General features: G+C 40.7%; 1 protein-coding gene across 1 annotated transcript in view; it reads left to right on the forward strand.

Annotated features, from left to right (window-relative positions):
- The first annotated feature begins 6,259 nt into the window (after nt 1-6,259).
- SLC16A10 (solute carrier family 16 member 10) overlaps nt 6,260-22,574 on the forward strand; it is a 115,260-nt gene continuing 98,945 nt past the window's right edge. Inside the window, exon 1 of the mRNA XM_047860456.1 lies at nt 6,260-6,811. Coding sequence (XP_047716412.1) covers nt 6,478-6,811 — 334 coding nt within the window. The 5' untranslated portion in view covers nt 6,260-6,477. The remainder of the gene's footprint in view (nt 6,812-22,574) is intronic.

The following is a 22,574-nucleotide window of genomic DNA, read 5'->3' on the forward strand; positions in this document are numbered from 1 at the left end:
TTTCACATCATGACATCTTTTCTTTCACCAACTTAGAAATTTGAGAAAGGCAAAGGAAAGCCGTGAAGGTGAAGGCAAAGCCAACTTGTGGCTTAATTAGAATGGAACTTCTGTTTTTATTGGTAAACTTCAGTATATGCCCTTCACTCAGACCATAGTCTAGAAGAATACTTTGCCCTGAGTAAATGAACCAATTGTTCCAAACAGATCTAGTTAGTAATGGGAGAGAGAGATTTTGTATCAGATTATTATTAAAAAAAAATTTTTTTTAATGTTTATTTTTGAAAGGGAGAGAGACAGAGTGTGAGCAGGGAAGGGGCAGAGAGAGAGGGAGACACAATCTGAAGCAGGCTTCAGACTCTGAGCTGTCAGCACAGAACCTGATGTGGGGCTCGAACTCACGAACCATATCCTGACCTGCGCCGAAGTTGGACACTTAACCAACTGAGTCACCCAGGCACCCCATATCAGATTATTATTTTTTTTTATATTAAAAACATTTTAATATTTTTATTTATTTTTGAGACAGAGATAGACAGAGCATAAGCAGAGAAGGGGCAGAGAGAGAGGGAGACACAGAATCGGAAGCAGGCTCCAGGCTCTGAGCCGTCAGCCCAGAGCCCGACGTGTGGCTTGAACTCACAGACTGCAAGATCATGCCCTGAGCCGAAGTCGGATGCTCAACTGACTGAGCCACCCAGGCGCCCCTTGATTATTTTTTTAATTGAAGTATAATTGACATACTATATCCTATTGGTTCCAGGTGTGCATCATAATGATTCAATATTATTATACATTATGAATGACCTACACCATAAGTCTTGTTGCCATCTGTCACCATGTAGTTATTATAACATTACTATCTTCCCTATGCTATACATTACATCATCATGACTTATTTGTATTATAATTGGAAGTTTGTACCTCTTAATTCCCTTCACCTATTTCTGCCATTCTCCAACCCCCAACTGCTCCCCACCCTGATAATAACAGTTTGTTTCTCCCATCTACGAGTGTGTTTCTGTTTTGTTTTGTTTGTTCACTTATTTTTAGGTTTCACATATATGTGAAATAATATAGTATTTTTATTTCTCTGTATGGCTTATTTCACCTAGCATAATACCCTCTAGGTCCATTTATGTTGTTGCAAATGGTAAGATTCATTTTTTTCATGGCTGAGTAATATTCCATTACATCGATATATTACAACTTTTTTACCCATTCAGCTATTGATGGACATTTAGGTTGCTTCCATATCTTGGTTTTGTAAGTAATGCTTCATCACATAGGGATGCATATATCTTTTTGAATCGATGTTTTTGTTTTCTTTGGATAAATATTTAGAAGTGGAGTTGCTAGATTGTATGGTAGTTCTATTTTTAATTTTTTGAGGAATCTCCATACTGTTTTCCATAGTGGCTGTACCAATTTACGTTCTAACCAACAGTGTATGACGGTTCCCTTTTCTCCACATCGTTGCCAACACTTATTGTCTTTTTGATAATAGACAGTCTGATAGATGTGAGGTGATATCTCATTGTGGTTTTGATTTGCATTTCCTTGATTAGTGATTAGTGATGTTGACCATCTTTTCATGTGTCTGTTGGCCACCTGTGTATCTTCACTGGAAAAATGTATATTCAAGTCCTCTGCCCATTTTTAAATTGGGTTATGTGTTTTTTTGGTATTAACTTGTACAAATTCTTTATATATTTTGGATATTAACTCCTTAGTGGATGTATGTTTTACAAATATCTTGTCCCACTCAGCAGGTTCCCTTTTCATTTTGTTGTTGGTTTACTTCATTGTGCAAAAGGTTTTCAGTTTGATGTAACAATTTTATCTTTCTTTTTCTTTTTCATTTGAGAGAGAGAGAGAGAGAGAAAGAGTGTGGGAGAGGGGTAGAAGGAGAGAGAGAGAGAGAGAGAGAGAGAGAGAGAGAGAGAGAGAGAGAGAATCTTAAGCAGGCTCTATGCTCAGTGCAGAGCCCCACATGGGTTTTGATCCTGTGACTCTGGGATCATGACCTGAGCTGAAATCAAAAGTTGGATGCTCAACTGACTGAGCCACACAGTTGCCCCAGTTTGAGGTAATTCTATTTGTTTATTTTAGCTTTCGTTGCCCTGCCTGAGGAGATGGGGCCAAAATATATTGCTAAACTAATGTCAAAGAACTTATTGCCTACATTTTCTTCTAGGACTTTTATGATTTCAGGTCCTATACTTAGATCTTTAATCCACACTGAACTTATTTTTGTATATGGTGTAAGATAGGGTCCAGTTTTTTTCTTTTGTATGTAACTGTTCAGTTTTCCTAACACCATTTATTGAAGAGACTGTTTTTTCCCTATTGTATATTCTTGCCTCATTTGTCATAGATTAATTGAACTTTATGTGACTTTTCTGGGCTTTCTATTCTATTCTATTAATCTATGTGTCTGTTTTTGTGCCAGTATCCTACTGTTTTGATTACTATAGCTTTGTAGTATAGTTTGAAATGAGAGAGCTTTGTGCTTCTTTCTCATGATTGCTTTGGCTATTCAGCATGTTTTTGGTTCCATACAAATCTTAGGAGTATTTGTTCTAGTTCTATGAAAAATGCCATTGGTATTTTGATGGAGATTGCATTGAATCTTTAGATTGTTTGGGGTAGTATGTACATTTTAACAATATTCTTTCATTCTACGAGCATGGAATATCTTCCCATTTATTTGTGTTGTAGACTTTGTATTGGATTTTGTAAGGGGTGCATTTTGTGAGTTAGGGAAACAGTGAGTGGTGGAAAATAAATTTCTCTTTAAGGAATAGACAACATAATAGTTGAGGACAAGGATGTCTAAGCTCCTAAATTCAAATATTTTCATATTTTAATTTCCTAACCTGATATATTTGTGATTAAATAAAGGTTGTGTTTATAAAAATGTAAACATCCATTTAAATCGCTCGATTCCGAGTCCCTAGACAGAAACAATGATGTCATCAATAGTAATAATGGTAGCAACTGCTAACATTTCCTAAGAACTTGCTGTGCACGAGTCACCATGCTAAGTGGTCTGTGGGCATTAACTTTTTAATCCCTTAAATCAGAGCTATTCCTAAATCAATCTGCATGAAAAATGTCAAACTTTAATCTGAAAATAAAGTACACTATATAATGCTTAGAAATAATGTTATAAATATGGTATGTGTAACAATTATATATAAAGTAAAACTTAAACTGTATCATATTTAATACATTGCTATGTACTCATGTACGTATTTTTACAAGAATGGGTTCATGATACATAAACTTTTAAAAAACTTTAGGGGTGCCTGGCTGGCTCAGCCGGTATACCATATGACTCTTTTTTTTTTCTTAATGTTTATTTATTTTTGAGACAGAGAGAGACAGAGCATGAATGGGGGAGGGTCAGAGAGAGAGGAAGACACAGAATCTGAAGCAGACTCCAGGCTCTGAGCTGTCAGCCAGAGCCCGACATGGGGCTCAAACTCACAGACCATGAGATCATGACCTGAGCCGAAGTCGGACGCTTAACCAACTGAGCCACCCAGGCGCCCCTTTCTTTCTTTCTTTCTTTCTTTCTTTCTTTCTTTCTTTCTTGCATATGACTCTTGATCTCAGGGTCATGAATTCAAGCTCCACACTGAGCCTAGAGCTTAAAGATTTTTTTAAAATACATTTTATATTTAGAAGTGTTTTAGATTTATAGAAAAATTGCAAAGATAGTACAGAGTTCCCATCCCTTTTCACCCTCTTCACCCATTTTCTCCTATTATTAACATCTTAATTCACATTCCACACTCATTACAATTAATAAGCCAATATTAATAATTAACTGAAGTCTGTATTTTATTCAGATTTCCTTATTTATTTATTTATTTATTTATTTATTTACTTACTTACTTACTTATTTATTTAGAGGGAGAGAGAACAAGGGCGTCTGAGTGGGGTAGGGGCAGAGGGAGATGGAGAGAGAGAATCCCAAGCAGACTCTATGTGCAGCATGGAGCCAGATGTGGGGTGCAATCTCATGATTGTGAGATCGTGACCTGAGGTGAAATCAAGAGTCGGACACTCAACCAACTGAGCCATCCTTCCCCTAGATTTCCTTAGTTTTTTTCCTAATGTCCTTTTCTTGTTCCAGGATCCCATCTAGGATGCCACATTACATTTAGTTATTCAGCTGTCTTCAGTTCCTCTTGGATGTGACAGTTTCGCAGACTTTCCTTGTTTTTCATGACCTTAACAGTATTGACAAGTACTTGTCAGTTGTTTTATAGAATGTCCCTCAGTTGGGATTTGTTTAGTATTTAAAAAAATTTTTTTTTAAGTTTATTTATTTACTTTGAGAGAGACAGAGAGAGTGAGTGGGGGAGGGGCAGAGAGAGAAGATGGGGCAGAGGATCTGAAGTAGGTTTTGTGCTGACAGCAGAGACCCAGGGTCTCAAATCAGGAATCATGACCTGAGCCACAGTCAAACTCTTCACTGACTGAGCCATCTAGGCACCGCTGTCTGGTTTTTTTTTTTTTTTTTTTTTTTTTAATGATTAGACTGGGATTATGGGTCTTGAGAGGAAGACTTAATATACTTAATCATTTGCTTATATCGATATTGACTCATGGATATTTACTTTATATTTTGCGTTCTAATCCATGCCATTTTAAAAATGTACTTTCATGGCTAAGTAAAATGTGGATAGCTTTCGAAGTCAACAGAGGTGGACAACATTTAGAGGTTATGCAGTATGTATTTAATCAACCCGCCACTTTTTCCTATTTCCAACAATGCTGAAATAACATCCTTGTGCGTTCATTTTTGTGCACTCGTGTGACTATTTTTAGTGTATTATTCTAACCCCATCTCTAAGACACATTCATTATACCTGAGCTATGTTCCCTTTCTTCAACTATACACTGCGTTCTGTAGCTTAGGCGGTTTTCTCTACCGAGAATGCTCTTCTGCTATCTTTGCCCACTCAATTTCCCTATTTGATTCAGGGCTCAGCTCCAAGGCATCTTGCTGTAGAAGCTCTTCTGTAGTGTTTTGAAGAGAATTTTATGGTTCCATCCCACTTCTCTTTGTTGTGTATGTATTATAATACTCACCATCTGAGCCTCCTGTTTTATCCCAGGACTTTTTCCTGGGTAGTTTATTAATGGGCAGAAGAAGAAGTGAGATCAATCACACTCATCTGTGTACTCCACTGCAGTGATGAGCCCATAAAATAACTAGTATATTTTGACTTTGAAGCGAAGAACCTGAGTAACTGACAAATTTAACTGTGCTCAATTTCATGGCTATTCTTCCTTTCTTTCACATATATTGTTGTTGCTACATGCTTCAGGGAGTTGAATATAGGTGCTAGTTTTTGTTTAAAGTGCAAATAACTGTGCTGTAGTTTAAATGTAATGTTTTCCAGCTGTCTGTCAAAAATGTTACTGGAAGGCTTTGGTATTACAGTGTCTTACAAAATGGGCATTTTAATGTGCCAAGTATTGGGGCGCCTGGGTGGCGCGGTCGGTTAAGCGTCCGACTTCAGCCAGGTCACGATCTCGCGGTCCGTGAGTTCGAGCCCCGCGTCAGGCTCTGGGCTGATGGCTCAGAGCCTGGAGCCTGTTTCCGATTCTGTGTCTCCCTCTCTCTCTGCCCCTCCCCCGTTCATGCTCTGTCTCTCTCTGTCCCCAAAATAAATAAATGTTAATGTGCCAAGTATTTATAGGAAATCGTATATGAAAGCAGGAGAAATGAAACGATTACATAAGGCCCCTTATACTTCTGACTTTCTTTTAAGTAAGCAGGGGGCGTTATGTACCCCAAATATTATGGTTCGTAATAAGAGGTGCATGTCAAAAAGCAAAACAAAAACAAAGCAAAGAGACAATGTTAGTTTGGTTGTGACGCTGTCAGCTGAGGCTAAAGATCTCATACTGCTTTGTGATGACACACCCAGACTGTACTTAGGCAGATTCGCGCCCCTTCCTTTAATACTTGGAGACGAGGTAACCCACACATCCGTGACCCCCCAACTAGGTTGGAGGAGGCCTTGCCGCAGGCGCGCGCGCACAGACCGCCACCCGCGGACACCTGGCTCCGGGCTCAGCCAGGCGGGGGGCCCCGCCTCCGATCTACCGAAGCCCAATCATCTGGAGAGTCTGGGGTACGTCCCGCGCCGGCCACGCCCCCAGCCTGCGGGGCGGGGGGCGTCTTTAAGAGCCGGCCGGCGGGCCCCCGACGCAGTAGGGGGTGCGGGGCTGTGGGCTGGAGGCCTGAGTGCTGTGCTCTGGGGTGCCGGCTCGCCTCCGCCTTCCTCCTCGCGGCAGCCTCGGTGCCCTGCGCCGCCGTCCCACCGGGGGCTCCACCGCCCTCTCCTCGGCCTCACCACCCCGCCGGCCGGGCGCTCGGCGGCTCCTCCGTGAGCCCGCCGGGAACTCGCACCCCTCGCGCTCCCCTGGCTCCCGAGGGGGCCGCCTCGGGCCATGGTGCCCTTCCCCGAGGAGCCCGCCGCCGCGCGGGGGACGAGCGAGGCGCAGCCGCCGGGCCCCGCGCCCACCGGGGCAGCTCCGCTGCCGGGCCCGGGACCCTCGGACGGCCCCGAGGCGGTCGTCGAGAAGGTGGAGGTAGAGTTGGCGGGACCGGCGGGCGCTGAGCCCCCTCAGCCTCCCGAGGGCGGCTGGGGCTGGCTGGTGATGCTGGCGGCCATGTGGTGCAACGGGTCGGTGTTCGGCATCCAGAACGCCTGCGGGGTGCTCTTCGTGTCCATGCTGAAGACCTTTGGGTCCACGGACGATGACAAGATGGTCTTCAAGACAGGTGAGGCGCGGAGCCGGCCGGGGCCAGCCCGGGGTAGGGGGAGAACGGGCATGGGGCCCCTGAGCGCATCCCGCGTGCGGAGTGTGCCCGCGCCGGCTTGTGCGCCTCGGTGGGTCCCTGTGTGTGGGAGAGCGTGAGAGAGGTGGGTCTGTCCCATCGCAAATGCAGCCTATCGCTCCAGGGGCCTCGGTGTGCCTGGCTTTGTAGTGAATACAGATTTGGGCACAGTGTGTTTGGAAACAAGCCGCAGAACTTATTTCCCAGTAAGCAAGAGTAGGGTGTAAGAGTCTACGTATACTTTCCTCTTAATTGTCGAGAACAAACAGAACCTTCCAAACCCAACGACACCGCACTGTGATTTTTGCAGTCTCTTATGCGACCGTGACCGTTGGGTTTTCGTTCATGTGCCTCCGGGGCTGCAGAGGGGCGTGTGTGCTGAGGGGAGGCACGGTTGGCGAGATTAAAGAGATTTATTCCAAGGTCAAGGGGAGTTCCCCAAGGGAGCTCTGCCAAGAGCCCTGGTTTCGTGGTTTGTTTGTTTGTTTGCTTGTTTGGGGGGGGGGGGGGGCACTGTGTGCTAAATATAGAAAGCATAGGAGGCAGCCAGATCAGGGACTGGGAGGAGGAAGGTGAAGGGTTGCCCTTTCCTGCTGTGTTGTCATATTTAACCATATACTAGACTAGATGAAAAAGTGCAGACTCAACATTTTTTTTTCCCTGTAGAGACTTATAATGTGATCTCTTGACAGGCAAAAAACAAGTCCAAGACCTTTTGTATATAACTCTTTTACATACATTATTGTACTTCAACCTGCAAGGCAGGTGTTATCAGCCTTATTTAGGAGAGAAAACTGAAGCTTGGTAAAATAGTGTCTTCGTGAGTAGCAGAATGGAGATAGAACACACATCTTATGACTTAAAGGGCTAAGGGATTTCCATGACTAAATAAGGCTCCTCCCTGCCATTTGAGGAACTTTATATGATTAATAGTCTTTTTTTAAACCTTAATTTTCTATTTTTAGTGACTGTTCCTTAGGACTTTAGTGTGCATACAAAGAACATGCAAGAGACTGTTCTAACAAATTCTAAGGCAGAGGTAATGTTGGGAGTTTTAAAACCTTTTATAAATACTATTATACTGTATATATCATTCTGCAGTGTGCTTTTCTTCTACTCTGCATTGTTTGCAATTTATCCACATAATATCTCAACTTGAACTGGTAGCTTAAATTCTTTACATTTTAGCTCCAGGTTTTCCATTGTATGAATATATTATACTTTACTAATGCATTCTCCCTTTAATAAACGTTTAGATTACTTCCAAACTTAATATAAACAATGCTGCAATGAATATTCTTGTACACTGTCTCTTTGCATATGTGATAATGTACCATATTTAATCTGGAATTTCTGTTCCTTAAACAGTAGCTCTTGAACTACTGTGTTACGCAGGTCACAGGGCTAGTAATAGGCTAATGTAATATCCTATACTTATTTTTATGGAAGGCAACTGTTGAAAGTCTAGCAGAATTGATATGCATGTGCAATATTGAACAAAAAAAATTTTTTTTTATATGAGCATGGGTATCTGGTAGGGAGAAGCTCAAGGAGGCAGATGGAAATGGTAGAGTCAACATTTTAAGACTGGTTCCTTTAGCATTTAGCATATTCTTGACTAGGATTACAGATTTTTAATGCAGTCAAGATAGCAAGACAACAGTCTTTTGTTTACCAGTGTTTCTGCCAACTCAGGTGAGTAGGTCCTTTCTATCTGTGGATTTTTTCTCCTTCATTTTATGAGAGTGAGAGTGTGTGAGTGAGCAACTATGGGGGAAAAAACCATAGGAGGGCCAGAGTTTTACTGTGTCGCAGCCTTGACCTATCTTCCATCCCCAAAGTTCCTGTTGACTACAATGTTCCAACACAGGCCACCTGAGGGGGGACGGAGGGGACAGGAACCTGCTCTCTTGAGCTTTTTGAAGCTATTTTCAGTTTTGATGAATATCCTTCTCCATTTACTCAGTTGAATCCTTGACGATTTTCAGTCATGTTTGTGTATATGTGGGTGTATATTGTATAAATAGTTATACAAATATGCCAGCTAAATACTGAAAATCTTTTTACTTCTGCACATGACTCCCATGTATGGTTGTGCCCTTGCACAAAGGTGCCCAACTCAGGGTAAGTGGTGCCTGAAAACCAGCCTGTGCTCTGGGTGCCCGCCTATATACTTGTAATGGCCCTGTATGACATAGCAGCTACATTGAATCTTTACTTGGATACTATGTGATACAGAGCTGATAACTGATAAAATTTAAGGTCTAAGGAAGAACAAAGATTTAACCTCATCTGTGAAAAAATGGTAACAAGATACTCTTTAAGCCAGTTAATACTGAGACCTACCCACCCCCTGCGCCAGCCCAACACACACACACACACACACACACACACACACACACACGCACGCGCGCGCGCAGGTGTTTCATAGTCCATCCTTCACAGCAGGTATTAAAGTATTTGAGAATACCTGAAGTTTGACTGTTCAGGCTTCTTTATTTTGATATTCTAATGCTGAGTCATCTGTGATCAAACAGATGCAAGCTTCAAGTACAATACAAAAAAATACCTGAATTGTTTAAGGCTTTTATTTTTCAAACTTTTGGTCCATTTTTTATTACTGTTATTCATGATTGATAATCTCAGCATTAGAGAGCATTTATTTCTGTCTCCATGTTTTCATTGGTTTCTTCATAGTGATGAGCCCTAGGGCACATAGGGAGGTAGTGATGGAATGCAAATTGAGGTTTCTAAATGATAGTTCACTTTTCTTGAGAACTACCTATGTGCCAGGCCCAGTGCCTGCATTCCTATTTAAACATTACAACAAGTCCAGGATATTGGCTTAATTAAATATCTTTCTTTTCAGATGTGGAAACTCAGGCTTACAGAGTTTAAGTAAGCAGTGGAGCCAGGATTCAGCCTCAGGCTTATGTCTCTAGAAATGGGGTTTTTAATGATTGATCATATTGCATTGAGTAGATAACTTTTGCTAATTCAGTGTTCTTAAAATTTTTTTAAACATTTATTTATTTATTAAAAAATTTTTTTAAACATTTACTCATTTTTGAGAGTGAGAGAGACAGAGCATGAGGGGGCGGGCAGAGAGAGGGGAGACACAGAATCTGAAGCAGGCTCCAGGCTTTGAGCCATCAGCACAGGGCCCGATGTGGGCTTGAACTCACAGAGTGTGAGATCGTGACCTGAGTTGAAGTTGGATGCTTAACTTACTGAGCCACCCAGGCACCCCAACGTTTATTTATTTTTGAGAGAGAGAGAGAGAGAGAGAATGCAAGCAAGGGAGGGGCAGAGAGAGAGAGAGAGAGGGAGACACAAGATCTGAATGAAGCAGGCTCTGAGCTGTCAGCACAGAGCCTGATTCAGGGGTCGAACTTGTGAACCATGAGATTATGATCTGAGCAGAAGTCAGATGCTTAACTGACTGAGCCACCCAGGCGCCCCTGCTAATTCAGTATTCTTTATGTTGTATATCAATTCAAGCATTAATTGACTGAGCACTATTCCAGGCATTCTAGGGTTGGAAAAGAAGTCTGAAAGGTCATGATCTCACAGTTTGTGAGTTGGAGCCCCAAGTCGGGCTCCTTGCTGACAGCACAGGGCCTGCTTGGGATTCTGTCTGTCTCTACCCCTCTCCTGTGTGTGCACTGGAGCAATTTCTCACTCTCTGTCTCTTTCAAAATAAAGAAAAGGCTTAAAAAGTCTGAAAGATTAGGGTGCCTGTTTCTTGATCTTACTTTGCTATCAATAAACGATTGCCAATTGTTAATGTCTCATTGAAATAGATTTTTGTAGAGGGACTTCTATGGAGAAACAAGATAATTTCATATGGCATTTAAGCAAAAATCTGGGGTTTCCTTTGAAGAACCATGTTCCTTTAGATTGATACACGGTAGGATGATGTTTCCAGACAGAACTGAAAAGGAGCCTTTCTCAGGCTTACTTCTTTTCAGGCTATCTTAACTCTTCCTATGCAAAACAAAAACAAAACAAAAAAACCCAACAACAACAACAAAAAAAAAAACAACCAAAAAACCTCTTCCTATGCAACTGATGATCCACCCAAAATTTCTCAGGAAAGGCCCTGAAGAAATTCATTCACACGAAGATATAAGTTAGTTTATACGTCTTCATGTTACTCCTTATTCATTCTACAACTGTTTACCAAGTTTCTGACACTCTGTGCTGGGCCCTAGAGATGGTAATTGAGAGAAACAAGGTCAGCTGTTCCCAAGGATTTTTTGATCTTCTGTGGGATACAAATGACTAAACAGAATACTTCCCTGAGGCATTTGCAATATATCCGTGCTCAGTCTTATTTTAAAAAGCTGCAATTCTAAGGAAATTCCAGTGAATGGTGAGGGCTGAGAAAGGCATTTGATGGCCTCTTTCTCTATGGTAATAAATCTTACTTTATTAATTTGAGACTTTGGAAAGGGCAAGCAAGCTGAACTGCAAGTTAGGCAGTAGAACTAATGGAAAGTGTTGAGTGTATCCCGGCCCCACTGTGTTATCCTGGCTGCTGATGACATGGTACTCAGAGGTCTGCCTCACACCTCCTGCTACATCAGAGGAAACAAGCTGGGCTCGAGTGGTCTCTTTTCAGTTGAACTTTTACCGGTTCACATGTGCACAGGTAAATTTGATGCTTTTGGGAACACGAAAATAATTACTACCACTAACTGGAACATTATTTTCCCTTAGAAATCACTACTTGGCTGGATACTGGAAAACCCATTTTTGGTTCCTTCATGGAATTGATAAAGAGTCAAGGGTACTTTTCAGATGCAGTGCTGTGGACACTCTGGGATCTTACGAGGGTATTAATCTGGTTTACTTCCCTGCTTTCTTCCTGGAGAAAGAAATATTTTAATGGCATATTCACTTTTTAAATATATTTATTTAAAACAAGTATGTTTTCAGAATCAGTATTCAGAGTAGTTAATGATATTCTTTTGGAGATAGGATATCTTTGTGGTCCAGAGGCTTGGTCAAGTAAATTCTGAAGGCTTCTTTGGGAATTCCGGAGGCTTCTTTCAGTAATTCCCAAAATGTGTTCTTTAATAACCTTCTTCAAAGTGGAGGTCTGTGGTTCAACAAGTTTGGGAAACACGGCGCATTATCCTCCTTTCTTGGATATTTAAAGTAGAAATCAAGGTATTAAAAATTCAGTAGTTTTAAAGAGAAGTAGATTATTAAAAAGGTTCCAAAAGGGGAGGCTCTTTGTCTACAATCTTTAATGGAACTCTGCCTTCTCTGTGTGGAGGTAGATTGCTCTTTAGACAGTTAAAATCACAAAGTAGGATTTTCAATAGCACTTAAGGAGGAATACATCTTGTTAGATCTTTCAGTATAATCCTACTAGCACCTCTCAAACTTCAAGTCAGTTCATGTTCCTGAAGGTTTTTTTTTTTTTTAATTTTTTTTAACGTTTTATTTATTTTTGAGACAGGGAGAGACAGAGCATGAACAGGGGAGGAGCAGAGAGAGAGGGAGACACAGAATCTGAAACAGGCTCCAGGCTCTGAGCTGTCAGCACAGAGCCTGACACAGGGCTCGAACTCACGGACCGTGAGATCATGACCTGAGCCGAAGTCGGATGCTCAACCAACTGAGCCACCCAGGCGCCCCCCTGAAGGTTTAAAAAAAAAAAAAAAAGTTTTCCAGGCACCCGGGTGGCTCAGTCAGTTAAGCGACTGACTTCAGCTCAGGTCATGATATCTCAGGGTTTGTGAGTTTGAGCCACCCCCGTCCCCGCCACGCTCACTGTCCCCCTCCCCCCGCCAACTTGTGCGCACGCTCTCTCTTTCTCTCTCAAAATAAGTAAACTTAAAAAAAAAATTAACTGCTCAAAGAACAAAATCAATAAAAAATAAATGGATACCAGAATTATGTCAGGAGGGGTTTTGAGATATCTTTTTGAATAAATTATACTCTGTGCTCCTGATGTGATTTGCTATATCTTTTGGATGGGTTCTTGTTGAATCTGTGTTGCAGTTCCTTGAGGCTTCATCCTAGGCCATGTACTTCACTTTTCCTACCTTCCTGTGTGTCTCATACACCCAATGGCTCCAGGCACTGTCTTGGGGTTGTTATTTCCAAATTTCTTTTCTGTGTTCATGACCCATATTCATTATATTGGGACAGTTCCATGTGGATACACAGGTATATCATACTCAACTAAAATGAACTCATTTTTTAGCCACCCCATAATATATATATATATATATATATATATATATATATATACACACACATATATATATACACATATATATACATATATACATATATATATACATATATACATATATATACATATATACATACATAATATATCTCCACCAAAAAGAATAGCCCACTTGCAAATAGACATATCCTTCCTTCTGAATTCTCCGTGCATGACACCTCTGGTTGCTTGAGTCAGAAACCTGGAATTCATCTTAATTTCTTATTTCTGCCTTTTCCTTTCCTATTTTGTTAAATCAGACACAGTCCTTTTGCATTGACCTCCTTAATGCCTCATAAATCAATCCCCTTCTTTTCCTTTAGTACTGTCTTAATTCATGCCTTCATTAATTTTGGCCTCAATTATTGTCATAATGCTTTAACTGGTCCACCTGTCCTCAGTTACACACTTGAGTGACTTCTCTAAAACTTAGGGCCATATCATCTTTCTGTTTAAAAGCCTGCAGTGAAACTCATTACTTCTAGGAAAATGTTGAGCTCCATACACCAAAGGACTCCAAGTTCTGGCCCTTGCCTGACCCGTTAGCCTTGTCTCTCACCTCTCTTCCTTCTTGTTCTTTGTGTTTTGGCCAAGCTGAAAGCCTTGTGCTTTTCCAAATTTATCCTGCTATCTTTTGCCTCTATGCCTTTATGTGTGCCTCTCCTCTCTTCAATGTAGTTGTTAGTCCTTGTAAGATTCTGATGAAATGGTTAGCCATTTTATTCCTTTTGTTACAACCATGGGAGAAAACAATGATTTTATGCGAGTGTTGTTACATTTTTGATGCAATTGGAATGTTTTGGGAGTAACATGAATTCAAATGAGTTAGGAATTAAATTTAAAGTGGAAGACAGAGCGGGTGCCTGGCTGGCTCAGTCAGTAGAGTATGGGAAGGGAAGGGGAGGGGGAGCAGGAGGGGGAGGAGGATCTCTGGGTGGTGAGTTTGAGCCCCATGTTGAGGATAGAGATTATTCTTAAAAAGGACTTAAAGTGGAAGACAGAGAACGTAATTGCAGTCTATTCTAATCTAGCATTCTGTGAATGGTATTTTAAAGAGAATCCATATTTAAGTGATAATTTGCACAGTCCTTTATCATAAATAAAGAGCTTTCATACACATTAACATTATTTTTTTAGAGTAGCCTTGTAGCGTGCTGTTACCTCCATTCACAGATAAGAAAGTTTTAACTTGCACAGTTTCGGGTTGGGGCACATGATATCAGTGTTTATATTTTTCAAGTTGAATTTAAGAGCATCTTTTCAGCTGTGTAAAAATTTGTGCTTATGTTAAAGTTGTCCTGAAATGTAGAACCTTGCCTGTTTTCTTCCTTGAAACTATTTTCTGCTTATTTCCCTATATATTCTCTAGAACTTTAATAGTGTCTTGTACCCAAGATATCAGAAATCCTGGGAAGTTGCTTTTGGAATAGAATTCTATTTAGAGTTATTACAATCCAATTAGAGATCTGATCTCATATTCAGATTAAACAAACAAACCTTGACAAAAACAAACTAAACCCCAAACACTACTTGAAAAGTTGGCTCACCATGGCTCTGAGCATTAGCCTAGCCTGGTGCCACCCATGAACCCTGGTGTTTTTATTGGCAGTGATTCAGAATGAGCAACTCCAGCACTCCTGGGAGCTGTACAAACCCACCACACCATAGCCAGTTCCTCTGAGACTGTAGTGATGGAGGAAAGCAGTGCTTTCAGATGTATATGTACATGTACCAAATGCTAAAGTAATGCTAAGGTATCTTCATTAACAGCAGAAATAATTCCCTACCTTGAATATAGGAACCAGAGCTAAAAGAACTGAGACAATGACATGCCTTATTTCCAAGTTGCAAGTATTTTTTCATTTCAATAATTTTTAATTATGGGGATACATATGAAATACAGATGTGAAATAATGTATATGGACCAAAGCAGTGTTTCTGCTTAAGTTAATTCTGGAAAGATATATGAGTCTGAGAAGGCAGCACAGATCCACACCCCCCCCCCCCCCACCACAAGGAGCATATCAGAAGTTCCAGAGAAGCACATTTAATTTACAAAAGGATAGTCAAGATTATGCGAAAAACAAAAGAATCTAATTATTTCCATAATACAACCAAAAGTGACAAAATCTTAGCTGGTGGATAAATACAGAAGCATGGCTTTATCTTTTGAATATTATGGCTACTCATTCAAAAGGTAAACTACCTTTAGAGGTGTGCATCAAGGATTATGAGACTTCTGTGTTTATCAAGAGGGAACAAAGTTGGCCAGAAACACTGCTCCCCCATATGGAAGAGAATCACTGACTAGAGTTTATGCATTGGTATGCTGTTCAGCTATTACTTTTTTTTTTCCTTTGCTAAAGTAAATTGCATCAGTAGTGTTCTGTGTGTATTCAGAAAGTCAAAATTTATTCTTGTGACAAACTTAGACTGGATTCAAAACCAATTCTCTGATATACTTTATAAAAGCAGTAAACCACTATTCATTAAATGGAGGTATTTCTTGACTCTTCTGGGTAGATCGGTATTAATGCCAAGTCAAGTGGGTTAGTCTGGTGGCCTTTTAATAGTAAAAACCTTTTCATCTTGCTTAATTATCCTTTTTATTGGTTTTGACTTCATGTTCCATTTTTTCAAATGGCAGCATCTCAAAGGATTCACATTTGTCAATAGTTGTTTAAACGACATTCCACAAAGTTAATTGATGTTTTAGTGCAGTCGGGGGCAGAAAGTTAGCATTGTTGCTCTATACTAATGCAACACTCAAACTTTGGCAGCAATATCCTTAACTTCATACTTCTCCCTCAGTGCCAGGATTTTGGATTTCTTACTTTCTATTAGTTTATCTGTGGCCTCTAAGTTTTCCATGTTGAATAAGTATTACTTTTATAATAATAAAAATATTAATATTAAAAATAGTTCACCATTAGCATTAGAAATACTAACTTTCATGACTATAGTAGTAAACTTGCCCTAAGAATAAGATGTTCTATAGGAATAAATGATAGATGTATGAAGGTTTCTTTTTTAATTTTTGATTTTTTTTTTTTAAAATTTTTTTTTTTTCCAACGTTTATTTATTTTTGGGACAGAGAGAGACAGAGCATGAACGGGGGAGGGGCAGAGAGAGAGGGAGACACAGAATCGGAAACAGGCTCCAGGCTCCGAGCCATCAGCCCAGAGCCTGACGCGGGGCTCGAACTCACGGACCGCGAGATCGTGACCTGGCTGAAGTCGGACGCTTAACCGACTGCGCCACCCAGGCGCCCCATAATTTTTGATTTTTTAAAATGTTTTTATTTAGTTTTGAGAGAGAGAGAGAACATGAGCAGGGGAGGGACAGAGAGAGAGAGGGAGACACAGAATCTGAAGCAGGTTCCAGGATCTGAGCTGTCAGCACAGAGCCTGACGTGGGGCTCAAACTCATGAACCACGAAATCATGGCCTTGACCAAAGCTGGACGCTCAATGACTGAGCTACCCAGGTGTCCCTGTTTTTTTTTTTTTTTAAGCTTATTTATTCATTTTGAGAGTGAGCGAGAGAGTAAGCAGGGGAGAGGCAGAGAGAGAGGGAGTAGAGGGAATCCTAAGCAGTCTCTGTACTGCCAGTGAGGAGCCCCACAAGAGGCTTGAACTCACAAACTGTGAGATCATGACCTGAGCCGAAACCAAGAGCCTGCTGCTTAACCAGCCGAGCCACCCAGGTGCCCCTATAATGTGTGGAGTTTCAGTTTTAGGTGTTATGTTTTGTCTCCTACTCAAGAGAAAAATGTTAATTATGGAATAGTCTGGAAATGGAAAGCCAATGAATACTAAACTTTAACTCTTCAAATTTATAATGGATGCATATATACCAGTGTTCTTACATGTGTATAGATGTCATTAGTATGGAGCCACAATCCCTACAGGGGAGTTTGAGGCAGGGCCCCATAGTCAGATACCTTGATAGTTCTGCAGCAAAATCTATGAGTATTCAGAGCAAATGGGACAAATAAAGGCCATTGTTTCATGTCAGTTCAGTTTTTTTTTTTAAGTTTTCTTTTAGTGTTTATTTTTGAGACAGAGAGAGACAGAGCATGAACGGCGGAGGGGCAGAGAGAGAGGGAGACAACAGAATCCAAAGCAGGATCCAGGCTCTGAGCTGTCAGCACAGAACCTGATGTGGGGCTTGAACTCACGAACTGCGAGATCATGACCTAGATGAATCGGACGCTTAACCAACTGAGCCACCCAGGCGCCCCCAGGTTATATTTTGCTTCCAAGTGAGTGTTGATATCATCTTACAAAAAACTTTGGGTTTGGGATTTCAGAATTGCCAATATGGAATTGTAGATTTACATGTAAATATTTACTTTTGTTGGGGCACCTGGGTGGCTCAGTTGGTTGGGTGATTGACTTCTGCTTTGGTCACGATCTCATGGTTCGTGAGTTCCAGTCCCCTGTCCAGCTCTGTGCTGACAGCTCAGAGCCTGGAACCTGCTTTGGATTCTGTGTCTGCCTCTCTCTCTGCCTGTCTCTCTTGCTCATGCTCTCTCTCTCTCTCTCTCTCTCTCAAAATTAAATAAACATTAAAAAATATTTACTTCTGTTTTTTGTTTCTCAGTAACCATTCTTTTTAAGGTACATTTTTCTGTATCACATAGTGTACCTACTTAAGGCTTTCAGTAAGCGTGTTCTTCTGCTGTACTGGTCTATCCTAGATTACTAACCAGCCCCTTTGGCTGGATGTTTGAATTGTAGGCAGTGTTATGCAGTGTAAGTATCATATCTATATACATCTTGGAACAAATTGTTTTTTCTCCTGTGGATTGCTTCCTTAGGGTATATGTAAAAGTAAGATTCCTGGTTCAAAAGGTATGAACAACTTTATAACACTTGTTACACATTGCCAGGTTGTTCTTTAGAGAACTTGAGCCAGTTTACTGTGTACTAGCAATATATTGGTTACCTGAAAATCCTACCAGTGTTTTATTTTTATTAATATTTGCTAATTTGATAAGTGCCAATGCTATTTTTAAAAAGCAGCTTTAGATTATATTTCATTGCTTTTAGGGCTATGGGTTTCCCCAGTTTTTGAGCTCTTTAGAAGCAGCAACATGGTTTGGCAGCTATATGTAATATCTGGAAATAGAAGGGGGCATATAGCAATAAATATCTTAGAGTAAAACTTTGTTACCACGGGTGGGAATGCTAGGAAGGCCTGAGATTATTCTCGTTTTTATTCTCACCTGACACACCTTGGTAGGTGGGGCACACCCTTGTTCCCATTCATCTTTTCTCAGCACAGGTGTTGATCAGGGCCTTCTTTGGGATTAGAAGTGGGGATGGAAACTAACCATCTGGAGACTCAGCCAGAAGTACTTCCTGACTCTTCCAGGTGACACCTAATCCTTCAGAGGATCAAGTCTCCATGAGCAGCCCTGTCTCCTTCTCTGTGCTATCGTCTTGCCTCAACCTTCTCCAGACCCAGCCAGTTTGGTTAAAAATAGCTTTAGTTAATTAATTTGGGTGTATGTGTGTTACAGTTGTTGTCGTTGTTGTTTTGCTTTTAGTTTTAAAAAGATCTAGAAATCCTTTATTGAATACAAACCATGTACTAGGGGTCATGCAAGAAACAAACAAATTTGACTTCTTGAAGCAAAATGCCATGTACATAAATAACTCTAATGCAATATGCTACACTTATTTGAGTGCAGTATACATAAGATCTAGGATTTTAAAGGAAGGCAAAATGTTTTCTAACTGAGCTGATCAGGGAAGGCTTCATGGCGATAGCTTTTGAGTTAGGCTTTGAAGTATTGGTAGACTTTTCCTCAGCAGATCTAGCAGAAAAAGGTATTTCAGGTGGAGTGCAAGGCCTAGGCAAGGGCTAGGAGGCAGCCTAATAAGGGATTTTTTTTGTGCTTTACTCTATATTTTATCTTGTTTTATCTATCCAATAATCATATGATATAACTGCTATTATGATTGTCCTGCTTTAGATGGGCAGCTAAGGCTAGTGAGCAGTGGGGCTGCATTTGAACCTAAGTCTCTTGCATTAGGACCCAGGCTCTTTATACCTGAGTACACACTGGACTTATTAAGTGAATGCACAGTGTTTGGTTTGCCTAGGGCCAGGGTATATATGTAAGGAAAGTCGCAGAAGATAAGGCTGGAAAAGAATGCGGGAGCTGGGGAACAGGATGTTTGAATGCCAGGTTAAGAAGTTTGGATAGGGGCGCCTGGGTGGCTCAGTCGGTTAAGCGGCCGACTTTGGCTTGGGTCATGATCTCACGGTCCGTGAGTTCGAGCCCCGCGTCGGGCTCTGTGCTGACAGCTCAGAGCCTGGAGCCTGTTTCAGATTCTGTGTCTCCCTCTCTCTGACCCTCCCCCGTTCATGCTCTGTCTCTCTCTGTCTCAAAAATAAATAAATGTTAAAAAAAAAAAAAAGAAAAAAAAAGAAGTTTGGATAATAGGCAATGGGGAGATATTGAAGGTGTCTGAAGTGTGCCTTAAAAAGATGTGACTGGGCTGCAGAGGGAAATAGTTAGGAGAAACGCCAATTACAAAATCGTTGGCTGAGAGCTGGGTGAGATTTGAGGCCACAGTTGTTGAAATGGGAAGGAAGGGACCGATGTGAAACATTTTAAAGGATAGACTGAGGGAACTTTAGCAAATGATGGGTGTAGACTGTGACATGGAAGCGGAGATGATGCCTATATCTGGAGTCTATGTCTTAATACTTTACATATATATATATATATATATATATATAATATGAATATGCATATATTTTGACAATATAATTTATTGTCAAATTGGTTTCCATACAACACCTAGTGCTCATCACAACAAGTGCCCTCCTCAATGCCCATCACCCACTTTCCCCCTCTCCCTCCCCCCATCATCAACTTTCAATTTGTTCTCAGTATTTAAGAGTATCTGATGGTTTGCCTCCCTCCCTCTCTGTAACTTTCCCCCCCCCTTCCCCTCCCCTGTGGTCTTCTGTTAAGTTTCTCAGGATCCACATATGAGTGAAAATATACAGTATCTTTTTCTGCCTAACTTATTTCACTTAGCATAATACCTTTCAATTCCATCCACGTTGCTGCAAATGGCCAGATTTCATTCTTTCTCATTGCCAAGTAGTACTCCATTGTATATATAAACCACATCTTCTTTATCCATTTGTCAGTTGATGGACATTTAGGCTCTTTCCATAATTTGGCTATTGTTGAGAGTGCTGTTATAAACATTGGGGTACATGAGCCCCTAGGCATCAGTACTCCTGTATCCCTTGGGTAGATTCCTAGCAGTGCTGTTTCTGGGTAGTTCTATTTTTAATTTTTTGAGGAACCTCCACACTGTTTTCCAGAGCGGCTGCACCAGTTTGCATTCCCACCAACAGTGCAAGAGGGTTCCCGTTTCTCCACATCCTCGCCAGCATCTATAGTCTCCTGATTTGTTCATTTTAGCCACTCTGACCGGCATGAGGTGGTATCTCAGTGTGGTTTCGATTTGTATTTCCCTGATGAGGAGTGATGTTGAGCATCTTTTCATGTGTCTGTTGGCCACCTGGATGTCTTCTTTAGAGAAGTGTCTGTTCATGTCTTCTGCCCAATTCTTCACTGGATTGTTTGTTTTTTCGGTGTGGAGTTTGGTGAGTTCTTTATAGATTTTGGATACTATCTGATATGTCATTTGCAAATATCTTTTCCCATTCTGTTGGTTGCCTTTTAGTTTTGTTAATTGTTTCCTTTGCAGTGCAGAAGCTTTTTATCTTGATGAGATCCCAGTAGTTCATTTTTGCTTTTAATTCCCTTGCCCTTGGGGATGTGTCAAGTAAGAAACTGCTGCGACTGAGGTCAGAGAGGTTTTTTCCTGCTTTCTCCTCCAGGGTTTTGATGGTTTCCTGTCTCATATTTGGGTCCTTCATCCATTTTGAGTCTATTTTTGTGAATGGTGTAAGAAAGTGGTCTAGTTTCATTCTTTTGCATGTTGCTGTCCAGTTCTCCCAGCACCATTTGTTAAAGAGTATGTCTTAGTACTTTTTAAACTGGGAGCCCCACATTTTCATTCTGTACCAGTGCTACATATTACGTAGACAGTTCTGGATGGTGCCATTGTCAGGACTTGAGGAGGAGGAGTTGACAGGGAAAGATTGACTCAGATGTTAGACATTTGAATGCTAAATGCCAGCAGGACATCAGGGGATGGATATCAGATAACTGGAAATGTAAACCTGGAGCCTCAGAATGAAGCTGAAGCTAGAGGTAGAGCTTTGGAAAGACCATGCGTCTCTAAGAGGAATATGATTTTGATAATAGAAACCCAGAAATTCTGTCTCAAGCAGACCTGGGGGCTTCTCCGAGGTAGTTTAGTTAGTGTCCCTTGAAATCGTCTTATTTAAAATTAACAAAACTTCGTTCCTTAAAGTCTTTCTAGCATTTAGATTTCTCTGATTCAGATCTGCAACTTCCCAAAGGTCAGAATTGTTTTTTTACTATCATTGTCTTAAGTATTTCCAAAACGTAGTACTGAGAATTATTTTTTCCCTGTAGTTTAGCATAATCTCTAAGGCTATTGACATTTACTCTTTCTTTCAAGCATGATGTAATTAAGCCAGTCTGTAAGTCTTATTTTCAAGATGTTTAGTTTTAATTCATTTATGTATTTCAAATTGAAATGTAAAGTATTGACAGTGGTGGAAAACCCGTTCTACAGGCAAATGTTATCTTGTAGATCAGTTTTCAGGGTGTAGTAACTGAGTCAGCTACTTCATTTACAATTCATAATGAAAATAGCTAACTCTTTAGTGTAGGCTGACTTTTTAAAAAATTATCTAGGAAAACTAGGAAATCAGAATAAATGAATTTAAGTTCTCTGACTAGCACTAGGGTGGAATATTGCACATTTGTTTAAGAAACGTGATTGACTTTTCCAAGTTCGTCACACTAGATATCTGAGGTCTGCCAGTGGGAGGAGGAGGTGTCCTCATGTGCTTGCTGACTGGGAATGGAGTTGGTTGTAATTCAGATAATAACTGGACGTCTGGCTATGCTCAGGTATATTTTGCCTTAGTTTCCTGTCACATAGTGTAACAGTGAGACTCAAGCAAGATAATAGAATGTCAAAGTGCTTTTGGATGCGTAAAACAGCACAGATATGTCAAACAATATTGTTATTGAGCAGCTTGGCATAGTGCCTATATGCGGGGGGGTGTGTGTTGACTCACATGCTGTGCGGTAATCTTTTAGAACTCAGGTCCTGAATTGCTCTCTTGTGATCGAAGCCCGGTTGAAGGTGTTGGAAGTGCAGTGACCCTGGAGGAAGAACCTGTAAAAGCAGGGGGTGGATGAAAGGGAATTGATAGTTGTGTAAGAAGAGGGTATCTGCCCTTTTTTTTTTTTTTTGTAAGATACTCTTACCTTTGCAGTAACTGTTTTATCTTTTCATATCATTTGGCTTCATTTACAAG

This window comes from Prionailurus viverrinus, chromosome B2 (genome assembly GCF_022837055.1).
Source record: "Prionailurus viverrinus isolate Anna chromosome B2, UM_Priviv_1.0, whole genome shotgun sequence".
Classification (NCBI taxonomy): Eukaryota; Metazoa; Chordata; class Mammalia; order Carnivora; family Felidae; genus Prionailurus; species Prionailurus viverrinus.